Genomic DNA, 14316 nt, shown 5'->3' with positions numbered 1-14316 from the left:
CTCTCTCTCTCTACACACACACACACACACACACACACACCCTGATTTCCAGACCCCATGGTTGTGTGTGATCAGCTCCACCATGACAGACGCATTAGCCATTCATGGAGCAGCAAACACCATGTGGACGACTGACTGTGCCCAGAAATCAAGCAATATGCTGTCACAGAGAAAAAACAAACACACGCCACACACACACACCACGCACACACACACGCACACACACACGCACACACACACACACACACACACAGCAGACCCATCCTGACCCTCCGTCAAACAAGACAAACAACGGCGAGTGAAAGCGGCCGCTCCTCCATGTGGCGAGCCGGCGTTGGGCGCCCTGACGCCATATGGGCTCTGCATTGTTGAGGGAGCAGCTCAGGGACTTCAGCCGCCATCATTTGCATAGATGGAGGGAAAAGAACCCAAACCAACACACACCACACACACACTGCTACAATTGTTTTCCCTTTCGCCGTTTTCTCCGGCAAACCAAAGTGCCATCATCAATCTGCTGTGAGCGCCCGGAGGTGTTGTTGGAGAGGATTTGTAAAGTCATCCATTTCCTGTCGTTTTGGGGAAAATGACACAGATCACGCCGCCGCCACCGCCGCCGCCTGCAGCTGGAGGAAATCAAATCCCATAATGCCTCTTACCTAGCTGCAGCTCCATGTTGCTCATCTTGTTTTCGGACGGGAACAGAATCTTGGGCGGCTTGTCAGTCAAAGGAGCTGCGGGAGGAGAGAAGAAGAAGAAGAAGGAGAAGACAATTTCAGTGGGCTGTCAGAAGGAGAAGAGGAAGAGGAAGAAGAAGACGACTCTTCTCTTCCAGACACAATTGGTTGACATTCAAAGCACGAACAGAAGGAATATCTCTCTTCCCGCTCCGTGATTCATCCCCCCTGTCCAAATGGGAATCCACCTCCCCCCCGTCTGTCTGTCCTCCGCCTACACCGTCTCTCTCTTTCTCTCCCTCCCTCTCTCCCTCTCTCGCTCTCTCTCTGCCCTCCTCACATTCCACTTGTCTGACCTACTTCTAATCATAAATTAATCACTGGTTTGCCAAGAACAAACCATCAGTTAATGTGTGTGAGTGCCATGGTTGTGTGTATGTATGTATGTGTGTGTATGTGTGTGATGCTCTAATGGTGCTAATCATCCATACGGTGCATGTCGGCCTCCTCCTCCTGTGGGAAGAGCCCAGGATGCACAGCAGCTTTCCATGTTGTTAAAAGGGTTTGTGTGTTCAGCAGGAGAGAGAGAGAGAGAGAGAGAGAGAGAGAGAGAGAGAGAGAGAGAGAGAGAGGAGAGAGAGAGAGAGAGAGAGAGAGAGAGAGAGAGAGAGAGAGAGAGAGAGAGACACACACACACACACAGACAGAGACAGAGAGAGAGGCTATGTCGGGTGTGTGTGTGTGTGTTGGGTGGTGGGGGGGCATAAAAGGGGTCAAGCATGTACACGACACACTTGGAGAGGGAAGTAAAGAGATTGTGTCGTCAAGCAAGATTGAACATACGTCTTCATCGTGAGGTGTCTGACTGACACACACACACACACACACACACACACACACACACACACACACACACACACACACACACACACACACACACACACACACACACACACACCACACACACACACACACACACACACACACACACACACACACACACACACACCTGAGATAGCTTTGTTTGTGGTGCGATATCATCACAGACCCTGGAAATTGTTCTTTTACCTCAAATGAATTGCACAGGATCCAGGATCAGAGACAGAAAATAGTTTTTAAACTTTTCCGTCATGTTTCAGTTCCATCTGCAGTTAAAATCACAAGGTTCGTGTTTCTCCACCACTATGGGATGTCAGCAAATATAACAACAAACACACAAACAAACCAACGCTCTGCCCTCAGCCGGCCTCAGCGCTCCCTGAAGCAGCTGAGGACTGTGGCGCTCTCAGGCTGCTCTCATTACACGGTGCTCAACATGGTGCGGCCTGCTGCTTATTCAGGCCACTTCGTTAGCTCGCCGCTTTCATTAAGACGCTTCCTTGAAGTGTCCTCCCAGGGCCCTTCTTCTTCTTCTTCTTCTTCTTCTTCACTCCTTTACTGTGAGAACTCTCTAACAAGCTGCTTGAAAGCCGTGTGTGTGTATTTGAGGAGGAACAAGCTACGCTGCGCTGCCGCAGAGCCGGCACGGCGGAGCGTGTGTGTAGGTGTGGGCGGAGTGAAAGGAGCGGCGCCCTGCTGGGGTGTAAATCCTGACGGAGCAGCACGGCCGGGTTCACTGGCGTCTATGAGAGGGGCGGTCACGGGCGCTTAGGCACAACTGTTTGCTCTGTTAATAGGTAATCACACTGCACAAATTACACTGGATACTGATACACTTTTAATTACATATCAAGCTGCTATACATAATTACACAATGGGTGATCCTATAGCTAATTATGCTTTGAGCAAACTGAAGATAAATGAGGACAGACTGTGCACGGGACAGAGAGGAGAGGGGGGGGGGAGACAGAGAGCTGACAAGAGAGAGAGAGAGAGAGAGAGAGATGAACCCAGGTCCAGAGACTTTGTCCCGTTCCGTCTCGTCTTTCCCAGGACGCCGCTCTCTGAAAATGTCATTACCCTAATTAACGTTCCTTTATGGGGGGAGGCGTTCATTATGGAGGCCCGGGAGTCCAGGCAGAGCGACTCCTGATGGAGAGAGCTGCTCGCCTCTGCTTTTGATAAATAAGATGAAATAACAATGAGTCCTGGCTCTTTGGTCTGGACTTTGGGTCGTGTTCGTCTGCGGCTGAACAGGCAAACTATCACCGTGGCGATAACGCACGCTTTTAATCCTAACAGTTTGCCACAGCAGCTGGAGAAAGGCTTCAAGTTTTCCTCCTCCTCCTCCTCCTCCTCCTCCTCCTCCTTCTGGTGGGGATAATGTCGGCGTGGCGCGTGGGGCAGCGGGCGCAGAGTGTGGACGATGTGTGTTAGATTACAGAGGATCAGAAGAGAGAAGAAGCTCGTGTGTGTGAGAGCGATGAGTCAGTGAGAAGTATCGATATGAGAAGATCCTCCACGCTCAGGCATTGTCAATTCTCTGCAGGGGAGTGAATCCATTCCGGGATGCGATACAACTCATATCTGTAACCTCCTCAACCGCACACACACACACACACATGGAGGCACACACACATACACACACACGAGGCAGTGATGTGATGTAATTTCATGGGATTGTATAAAAGTTAAGAAGCTTGTGGAAAATAACCGACTTCCTGCCTCTGCTCCTGCCTGTGTGTGTGGTGTGTGTGGTGTGTGAGCAGGCAGGAGAGTAAAACGTGAGCTCCGTGTGCTTTTACGTGTTTCTAAACTTTCCAAAGCTTCGGATCGTCGTTACGGAATTATTACAACTCCTTAAAGTGAGGAGGTGAGAAGTGCCACTGAGAATAAGACTGAATAAGCTGGGAGGTGTGTGTTGTGTGTGTACGCCTACAGGCACCACACACACACACACACCCACACACACACACACACACACACTGTATAAGCTTTGCAATCAGTCATCCCCAATCCTATTTCTGCTTGGTGGCAGAAAAGCTCACTGGTCTTTCCAGATGGATTATTCTGTGTGAGCGACTGCAGGGAAACGAACAAATTAATGAATTACCGAGCGAGCTGGCACACTCAGATCACCGGGCCCTCTCCTTGTTTGTCACACACAGAGGGGAGAGGACGGGCGTTGTAGAAACGCACAGCCGGCAAAACGGGTGACAAAGGCGGAAAAATAGAGAGAATCGTATTTAATGTGAGCCTGCAGGTACAGAGGCAGGTGTGTAAGTGTGTGTGTGATGCTTGTACGGGGACCGGACAGGACAGGCGGGCGGACGCACACACACACACACACACAGAGTCAAACACACACATTTTGGGCTGCATTGTCCTTTAGTTCCGGAGTAATTGGCTCCCGGAGGTTTCTTTTCCCCCAACAAAGGCGACCCAGCTGGAGAAATCCAGATTAATAGGAGGGATGAGGAGCGGTGAGAACAGAAAGATGAAGAAGGATGGAGAAGGATGGAGACACCAACAAACACAAAGTCTGCCTGGGACTGGCTCAGCTTCACTTGACGGATGTAAACTCTCTGCCATGGCGGCTGGACTGCTGTGTGTGTGTGTGTGTGGCACCACAGGGGAGAGTCACACACACACATATTAACACTGACCTCCCTCTGTACCGCCGTCACCTTTCAGCCGCTTTGATTACATTCCTGATGGCACAATAACCCGGCTGTATCACGCCCGTATAAGGACACCTCAGAGGAAACAGAATTCAATTCCAGACCCGGGCCGGTTCTCCCACCTGAGAGGAGCCGAGTCGGGAGAGGGAAGGGAAGGTGTCGTCCAAGGAAGCTAATAAACGTCACAGGATTCATCCTAAACCACCTCAGGCTCTCAGGCCGTCACCAGGTGTCAGGCTCAGGGTCTCAGGCTGTGACTGGTTTACAATACTTCCTACATGAAAGCAACAGGAGGAGGCATTCAATTCTGCAAAATATGGCTAGAGAGGCTCTGATTCTGTGTTAATGGAGCTATCAAACTGCATCATCACCCAACCTGAGAAGCCTTGGTGTGTGATGTGTGTCTGGGAGTGGAGTTAGAAGTGTGTGGTGGGAACAAGAGGAGGCATTCATGGAGAGATGAGGTCTGATTTACACAAGTGCCTCGTCCAAAGATTAAAGCCAGAGTCAAGTAAACAAAACTCTGAGCTCAGACAGGAAACGCTTCTCTTTCCTCTCCCTCTGCACCGGCCTGTTTCTCAAAATAGCATCAAAGATTAGAAAGTTAATCAAAGGGATTAACGGAAATTATTTGGGAAATTTGCCATCCAAATCCAGCACTCAGTGTGAGCGGCAGGGCTGCCAGTACAGCAGTCAGTCTCTAGATACGTCTGTCATGAGAAGGCATGAGAGAGACACACACACACACACACACACACACACACACACACACACACACACACACACACACACACACACACACACACACACACACACACACACACACCAAAGACAGAAAATGCTTTAATGATTGCAGCGGAATGAATCGGATTTTGCTCTTTTAGCAAGTGTGTGTGTGTGTGTGTGTGTGTGTGTGTGTGTGTGTGTGTGTGTGTGTGTGTGTGTGTGTGTACATATTGGTGTGTGTGTGTGTGTGTGTGTGTGTGTTCATTTGTGAGAGCTTTTTGACCGCCTCGCATGTCTGCCTATAATGGCGCCTCCTGGTAACGGAGGCGCTGTCACGGCGAGCGTCTCACTGTACCTCCACATCAATTAACCCTGAGTGTGTCCCTGCCTCGGTCTTAAGTGGCCTCGTTTCAGAAGTAAACATGAAGCAAACACGACGTGCCTCCTCTCTAAACAGTGTAATAAGGTATGAAACCACTTCAGACCATCCCTCATTAAAGCCGCCTTAATGAGCTGTTCACACTAACTCGACTTGGATTTAATTTTTTTTTCCAGAAGTTCATAGAATCACTTGCCTGGCATTCTGAGTAAAAGCTTTAATTAAGCAGTCAGGGAATGTGAAGAGCGTTTGGAGATGAATGAGGAGTTTTTAAGCACTTTTAGTTTTACAGAATAACAAGCAGAGAGAGAGGATGCTGAGGAGGGGGAGGAGAGGGAGGAGAGGAAGGAGGGGTGGGGAGGGAGAGGAGAGGGTAGCGTGGGAGGGGTGAGAGGGAGGAGGGAGAGGAGGAGGAGAGAGAGAGAGGAGAGGAAGGGGGAGGGAGGGAGAGGAGAGGGAAGAGAGCTAGGGGGGAGAGGGAGGAGGGAGAGAAGGAGGAGAGAGAGAGAGGAGAGGAAGGGGGAGGAAGGGGTGGGGAGGGAGAGGAGAGGAGGGGGAAGAGACGGAGGGGAGAGAAGAGGGGGAGGAGAGGGAAGAGAGGGAGGGGGGAGAGGGAGAGGAGGGGGTAGCGAGGGAGGGGGGAGAGGGAGAAGGGAGAGGAGGAGGAGAGACAGAGAGGAGAGGAAGGGCTGGGGAGGGAGAGGAGGGAGAGAAGAGGCGTTCTCACGATCCAGTGGATCCAGTGCAGAAACAAGCTGATGTAAACACATTAAACACACACACACTAATCAGGCTCCACACGCCTCTGCTAACTTCCTTTAAGTTGACAAAACACAACCGTCAGAGTTTCAGCGTCTCACATTACTCAGCCGCTGATATTGAGATGGAGCGATCACACGGAGGAAGGAGGAACTTAATAATCATTACATCCGAAATCTGTGTGTGCTCCTCATAAACTGGACTCACTAACAGTCTGTGTGTGTGTTTGGTAACGGACGTAAAGGGAAACTCCCTGTGTATGTGTGTGTGTGTCTGTGTGTTTACACTTCCTCCACCTGATGGAATGATGTCACTGGTTATGCGATTGTTTACTTGTGACGATCAAAAGCAACTCGCCGCGTTTCCGTCGGCTTTATTTCTATACACGTAATGCATTAACCACAAAACGGTTAACAGCCGTCCTTCAGTTGCCTTAGCAACAACGTGGCTGGGTTGTCAGGATTGGACGGCAGATCTGTCAGATTGATGGAGAAATTATATATGTGCAAAATAATGAATAGGTTTAGAAGAATCCAAGTGATGTGTGTGTGTGTGTGTGTGTGTGTGTGTGTGTGTGTGTGTGTGTGTGTGTGTGTGTGTGTGTGTGTGTGTGTGCCTGTAGAGATCAGATTCATGTCTCAAACTCTGTGATGAAATGTGGGACAAAGCAAGAATCATCTTCAGCTGTAGCCTCAGCTTCATTAGCTTACACGTCTAAATATAAACACAGCGTGAAGGCCTCTGGGTGGAGGAGGAAGGGGAGGAAACAAAGATGAAGGTAAAGAGGGAGAACACAGGCTAAGAGGAGAGAAAGAGGAGGAGATGAGGTGTGGAGCCAGGCAGAGGAAGATAAAAAGGGAGGGAGACCTTGATGGGCAGAAGCTGAGACGCTGGAGTCAAAGCTCGCTCGCCTCGGGCTTCAGGCACACGGCTGATGAAGTATTGACATAGCAACGGTGTGTAGGTGTAGTTTTGAAGGGCTCTGCTGCGTCTCCTCTCTGGGCTGCACGTCTCCTTCCTCTCATCTCTCTGGGACTTTGTGATCTTGTTCTTGACCCCGCTCGCTGCACCGCACGCCGCCGCTTCCTTTCATTTGGTCGGGCTAAAAAGCGCGGCCTTTCCTCCCCCCTGTCATCTTCATCCTTTTGTCCACGCGGCCCACACCACCCTCGCCTTTACCTTTAACAAACCTGGACAATTCTGTTCAGAGCGCCTTATCCTCCGAACGCAACCCATCTCCTTCCCCGCCTCCCTCTCTAAGCGTGCGTGTGTTTGAGTTGTGTATCCTGGACAATAGCGCTGTGAACGGTTACTGTTTCCCAGCGGAGAGTGTGTGCACTACAGTGTTCTTCCATTAGGGTGCGCAGATAGTGTGTGTACACGTTCAACAATATAGGCCAGTGCTTACTGTCAGTCTGCAACATCAGCATACACCCTGGCTGCCAACACACACACACACACACACACACACACACACACACACACACACACACACACACACACACACACACACACACACACACACACACACAGGCCTTCCTGCCAGCCTGAGATAACAGGACCCAGCGGTGGAGCGGTGATAAAGCAGCCATTGGTGCTAAATGAAAGAGTTAACGGTACAATAAAAGCAGCGACGCTCGGCTCATGCAGATAGGCGGGGACGGGACGGGACAGACGGAGGGAGGAGACACGGCAGATACGCCACAGAGACGGAGTGACACTTTCACACCGGAGAGATAGTGACCATCAGAACATCCAGCAGCTGGATCTACAGCGGGTAATGACAGAGGATTAGCGGTGTAATCGTGGGGATCTGTGCGGGCCGAGCAGAGGGAAGCCCCGTGTCCATTATGTGAGCGTATCTGTCAGAGCAGGAGGAGCGGCCTGACCCGCAACACTGAGGGAGCAGGCAGAGCAGGTGGACACACACCTGAGGGACAGGATTAACATGTTCCTGGCACCTAACGCCCAGCATGCAGCGTGCATAATCCCACTGGAGGTGTGAGCGTGTGTGTGCGTGTGTGTGTGTGTGTTTTGGCCACGCTGACTGGCCTCAGGTCTGTCCAGGTGTGTAAACACAACAGCAGTGCCAATGCCTGAGGTGAAGCATATAGGCCTGAAATTGACATGGAGTGATGCTGCAGCGCGGCGAGGAGGAGATGGACGTCCTGTGGCGTCCCCTCACCGCCATCTGCTCCATCAGCTCCCCTTGACCTGTCTCCACAGTGACCGCAGCAGTGGACGGAATACACTGCTCCTCCTCATCTGTGGGTGTTACATTAGGGATTGTGTAGTAAAGTTACTTGTTGATGTAGTAAATTCCTGCTTTGTATATTTATTAATTATAACACAACTGCAGCACACACACACCTGCTTGTTTGTCTTTTGTTTGTAAAGGAAAATAAGTGGAGGAAATGGATTCAGACATTGATTCAGCCCGGTGCTGAAATGAGCAGCACGTTGATGTTGGTACGCACTGTAACTATGACGATGATGAAGCCTAGTCTAAACACCGGCATATCAGATTCTCCTGCTGCAGAGTGAGGAAGGTGATGTGCTGCAGATCACCGTCATCACTCACCTGCAGCAGGCGGCTCACCTCTCCGCTTAAAGGTTAATGTGCTCAGGACAGGAGGACACACTCATGTCGCCTCACACACACACCGCTAAACCCATGAAATCAAACTGAAGAGAAGAAGACACAAGAGACGGAGACAAAATCTCTCTCTCTCTGCAAATGAGCCTCTAATGGATAAGGACGAGTTGAAGTGAAACCTTAAACTTATCACCAAAGGTTTGTTTTGATCAAATATTAACCTGAGTGTGTGGTTTCTACCCTGAGCCAATTTCTTATAAGAGACTATCAGCATCATGCAACACTGAGGGAAAACACACACACACACACACACACACACACACACACACACACACACACACAGGCGAGCACAGCACACCAAGCTTATCCTCCTGTAAATTAAGAAACAGACGCAGACACAGAAATCCTGCATGACAAATCAGCCTCTTTCACACATCACGACATTCCAAACACACATTTCCACACCGGCGCTCCAGCTGAACAGGAAGCAAACATGACGGTGACATAATCAGCCGTCTCCAAGCGACGTTTCACCAGCCGCCTCAGCCGCCTCAGCCGGTCACGTGCAGCCTCAGCCAGGGCCTGATTGGCTTCTTGTGTTTGCTCTGGCTGCTTCTCCTCCTCACCCGACGCTCCTCTAAGACAGATGGAGATCATTAGCTCCTCTCCCTCGCCGTCGCGTCTTCCTCCCTCTCTCTTTTTTAATCACTCTCTCTCTCCTGCTCCCGTCTCACCCTAAGACCGCAGGACTTCTTTGTCTCGGCCTCACACGTCTCCCAGCCGCCCCCCCGCCCCCCCGCCGTCCATCTCCCTCTACACAGATTTATATCTAAAGGTTTCAAACTCCACCAGAATGTTTCGACTTTAACAAGCACTTCATCACTCTTGTCAGAAGTAGTTACAGGAGTCATGACACACACACTTCCCCAGACAGGGGGAATTGATGAGAAGCCATTAGACTCCACTGATCCTAGAGAGGATGGTGCGGCTTCCATCCCAGCCTTCCCCCCCGTCTGGAGACCTGGACGTCTCGTCACGAGTGTCAAAGAGACAAAATGCATCAGACAGGTTTGAGCCACACCTTAGGCTCACCTGAGCAATCTCATTTGATCCAATACAAGAGCCTGTCAGAGCGTATACTGTTCACTTCTTCTGTTCTAGCACTCTGCCAGTGCTTCCTACTGTCAGAGAATGGAGTCCAGTCCTACACCAGGTGGTCAATATACCAGGATATTCACTTTGGTGTGATACCAAGCTCAGAATCCCCATATTTGATACACACACCTGTTTTAATGACACTTGTCTCCAGGCCTACAAAGAGCCACACATCGCTATTTTTGTTGATTCGGACCTTGGTGTTCTCCATCTCCTCGCCCTCTCCTGAATACAGAGGATTCAACACACACCAGGAGTTGATCACATAAAGAGAGTGGATGGGAGCTTTTAACCTGCTGGCTCTATCGTTTGTTAAACTGACAGGCATGTTTGTCTGCCAGATTCTCCACCAGCGTCTCCTGGTGCTTTGGAACCCAAAGTTTTGAAAGTATCATCATCACACTGACTCCTGCAGCATCTGCCAAATGGCACTTGAGGTCATAATTACCTGCTCCTCTAAAAAGACACCAAGGACACATAAGAATCTTTGGATAATGAGTCTTTGTCTTTGGCGACATTATGAGGACACATGTGACAACATAAACAGCACGCGGCTCAGACTGCTGTTGTGTCTTGTAAGTAAGAGAGCATCCCTCTGTGTGCCTGAGTGCAGCCGAGTCGAGGGGTGTTAACAGAGCTCCCGCTGCTCTACCTGCTCTGCCGACCATCTGGACCGAATCCATCATTTCCTCCGCCGCCCCCCCGATTCCTAATCTCTCATTATGACACCCGCTGGCAGGGCCCCTTTAGTCACATAGTGATGAGCACACTGTCCACGCTAAGTGCCGGGAGTCTTCCGGTGACTCAAATATTTTAACATTTGCAGATAAAAACCGGAGCAAAGCAATGCACTTCCCTGGTAATTGGGATGGCGGCGGGTAAGTGAACGCGTAGGGATATTCTCGGATGACGAATCTGCGGAGGACATCCTTATCTGCAGCCTTTACCTGTCTGCTAGCCAAGCCTGCCGCACAAACACAGACAGGCACTTATTTACACTAACAAATGGGTTCTTACATCCCACGTAGCTCTTTTATGTGTCATTTAATCTATCAAAGCACTTTGCAAGTCTTGTCAAGTGAACCCGCACCGTCTACAGGATATAATGGAAGCGTACTTCTAACCGCCTGCATGTATGTTTCTACACCTAAAGTGCTTTGTTTTCACATGACATCAATGAAAAGAGGCAGATCTGCTGTATTCATGTACGCTCTGGACGCTCTACAAACAGGTAAATCAAACTGAGCTCTGATCCTCCACACGCCTGAGCACTGTGAGATAAAAGCACCGTGTTAGCAGGAGCTACTCCTTGGACGGTGTTTTCTTAAAGAAGGGCATTGATAGCAGCTGTGTCGGGTCAGGCTCAGTCAGGCTCAGTCGGGCATATTCACCACGTCACAAAGAAGAATCAACCTCTGCATGAATAGAATCAGGACCTTGTAGCAGAGCCGACTGATGAATGGTAGCGGACATTGTAAGTCAGCCACAGAGCCTAACGCCGCACACACATAGGAGTTTATATAAGCAGCACGTGCTCAAGCTGAGGTCCAGCAGCCGCCACCGCCATCTTGCCAGGATCTTACATTGAAACCCTAAGCTAATAAAAGTAGGGGAGCTGATTGAGTGCTTTGACCTCCCTGGAGGTGGGCGAGGTTAAACGGGTGCAGGGCTGGGCTCTCTTTCTCTGCTTTTAAAAGCCTGTCATGTTCCCTGCAGGATGTCTGACCCTCTCTGACCACAAATCAACCAGCAATTACACCCCCCCTCCACCCGCCGCCCCCCCACCCCCCACCCCAACACACACACGCACACATACATACACACAGACGTAGAGACGCGCACGGCACTGCTGTGTAGTCCAGTAAAAAGCTATTATTGTACTGTAAAACAAAAAAGGGAAACATGGGACAATGCATTTGTGGAGGAAAGTGAAGTACTCACTATAAAGCAGAGAGAAAGAGAGAGAGAGAGAGAGAGAGAGAGAGAGAGAGAGAGAGAGAGAGAGAGAGAGAGAGACAGATTAAGAGCTGTTGCTGGAGGAGCCAAACAAGTATGGAGAGCTATCAGGCCTATAATTGAAACATGCCCACAAGCCCGTCAGTGTAATTTGGTAAATCCCTAAATATAATGATGTGTCATCCCTCCAAGTTTCAACATATTCTTGCCTGGCCATGTGTGAGATGGCGTGAGTGACAGACAAACAACCGCTAAACAAACACGCAGGCAAACAAAGGGACACAAACCGCTCCAGAATCCACCGTCCAAATTCATTATGGGGAGGAATTGGCAAGGCGCGTTTGCTGGATGGCGGAGGTGTGAGTCGCTTGTGTTTGGCTGTTTTTATTCTATGGCACTGCGTCTGCTGCTGTCTCATAAATAAGGCAGATCCCCCAGGGCTGCACAAACCCTCCTAAGCCTCCACTTTGTCTCCACACAAAGCCCTCCTGCGTTTTTTTTTTCTCCCAACTCTGAGTAACTTGTCAAAACACAGCTGGACATACTGTAAGGCGCTACCCTATCCATTTCCACGGCAACTGGGGCGGCGCGGTACTGGCAGCTGTGGAAAGCGTTTGGTGGGCAGCTGGGAACCGCTCAGCTACACACACACACACACACACACACACACACAGAGCTGTCACTATTGATTATTCTGACAATCGATTAATCTAGTCATGTCGATTATTAATAGATTAGTCGATATTTGGGTATGCACATGTATATAATCATCATCGGTGTGTGTTTCTAACTGTAATAGAGATAAGAAGTAGAAACTATAACAACCTATAACTTTAGGTTAAAATAGGACTTTGGTTCCAGCCTGGTTGTGCTGTGTTGTGTTGTGTTGTCTTGTGTTGTGTTGTGTTGTGTTGTGTTGTGTTGTGTTGTGTTGCCATGTTGCAGACTGCAGGAGTAGATTAGCCGCGGGTCAGGTGTCGTCTATATTTGCCACTTTGTAAAGGAAATTGATTACATCCTTTGAATAGATGTCTTTAAATGGAGTCGTCATGACAGCCATAAGCACAGTCACATCACAGTGTCAGGATTCTTCCATCTGTACGTTTGATAATTCACACAAATCCTGCGTGAAATCAGTGCCAGACAGCAGCATTCTATGGATTAGATGAGAGGGAATAAATAAACAGACATGAAGAAGAGGGGCCGATCAGCAGAGCAGCGTCACCTCCAGGGAGCGACGGGGGAAACTCTGTCCATATCTGCATTATTTACATTTGGGATGCGCCCGCCTGTTTGCCTCAGAGCAGCTTCAGAGGGAAACACTAAGCGTCTGACAGCAGTGACTAATCATGGACGGGCGACACAAACCGCTCCGTTTGATGCAGGTGAGTGACATCCTAAACACAATTATTAGCATGAGCAGGGGAGGAGAATGAGGGAGGATGGAGGAGGAGGAGGAGGAGAGGAAGAGTGAGGGAGAGGAGGAGGAAGAGGGGGGGATTTGTTCCGCACGTTAGCTGGCATGCTTGGCTGCACCAGAACAGAAGGGTGGCATAATGAAGTTTGGCGTGCGAGCGGCTGTTAATGAAATAAAGAACCCCACCCCGACGGAGGCGTGGATGTGTGTGTGCGGGTACAGCTGTGTGTACCTGCGTGCCTGTGCGTGTGTGTGTGTGTGTGTGTGTGCAGAGAGAAGATGGTTGTTTAGCTGGTAGAGTTTTGGGGTGTTTGTCTCAGTGGAGGCTGCATAATAAAGGAAGAAAGCAACACTCCTACACTGCATCACTGTTAGATTATATAAGGACAGAAAGGCTGCTTGGGTATTCATTGTTCCTGGGTGTAATCTGTTGAATCACATTGGCGTCATTGTGAGGAAGAGGAGGCTCCAATTCAGGCTGCGACCGAAACTTGTTTGCTCGGAAACAATGTAAAGGAATTTATCTCACTGATGAAGAAGCTCCAAGTGCATCGATGACAGAGAAAGTGGAATCTCTTTGTGTTTTGGGCTCCAAACCTTGAGGAAGCTCAGGCGTACGTCAGACTGAAGTTAGACTCGCTACGGAACAGAATTGCGGCTGAACTTCATCCAAACTTTCTCTCTCTTTCCATCACTTTTGCTCTCAGGAGAAACACAAGCATCATAAACTTACGCTGCTTTGTGGAAAGCTGAGTCAATTTATAAGGCAAAGTTTTTGCTGAGACAACATAAAACACATCTTATTGGAACATATCAACGCTGATCCTTTCCCGCTGCCGGGGGAGTGGAGAGCTGTGCTGTGCTGTACACTGTAGCCAGCGGGATATTTTGTCTCTGGCTAATCATCAGAGCAAACGGATTCCAACCAAACGCAGCCAAAAAGAAGTGAGGTGTGAGCTTGTATATGGATGACATATGTTCTCAGTGAGCCAGGTGGTGCTCGAGGCTCTGATGTGCTTCCTAAAGCCTTTAAAAGACGCTCTCTCTCTCTCTCTCTCTCTCCCCACCCTCTCTACACGGGTTGCCTAATT

At 49.7% G+C, this 14316-nt stretch overlaps 1 protein-coding gene across 1 annotated transcript in view; it reads right to left on the bottom strand.

Moving 5' to 3' along the window:
- The window catches only part of il1rapl1a (interleukin 1 receptor accessory protein-like 1a), a 101222-nt gene that overhangs the window by 25407 nt on the left and 61499 nt on the right, over positions 1-14316 (bottom strand). The window contains exon 6 of the mRNA XM_076169815.1: positions 660-734. Coding sequence (XP_076025930.1) covers positions 660-734 — 75 coding nt within the window. The remainder of the gene's footprint in view (positions 1-659; positions 735-14316) is intronic.

Source organism: Genypterus blacodes, unplaced genomic scaffold, assembly GCF_046128005.1.
Source record: "Genypterus blacodes isolate CSIRO-AG114 ecotype Tasmania unplaced genomic scaffold, CSIRO-AGI_Gbla_v1 ptg000214l_1, whole genome shotgun sequence".
Taxonomy (NCBI): Eukaryota; Metazoa; Chordata; class Actinopteri; order Ophidiiformes; family Ophidiidae; genus Genypterus; species Genypterus blacodes.
The sequence above is the reverse complement of the archived record's forward strand: the minus strand, read 5'-3'. Positions and strand labels throughout refer to the sequence as shown.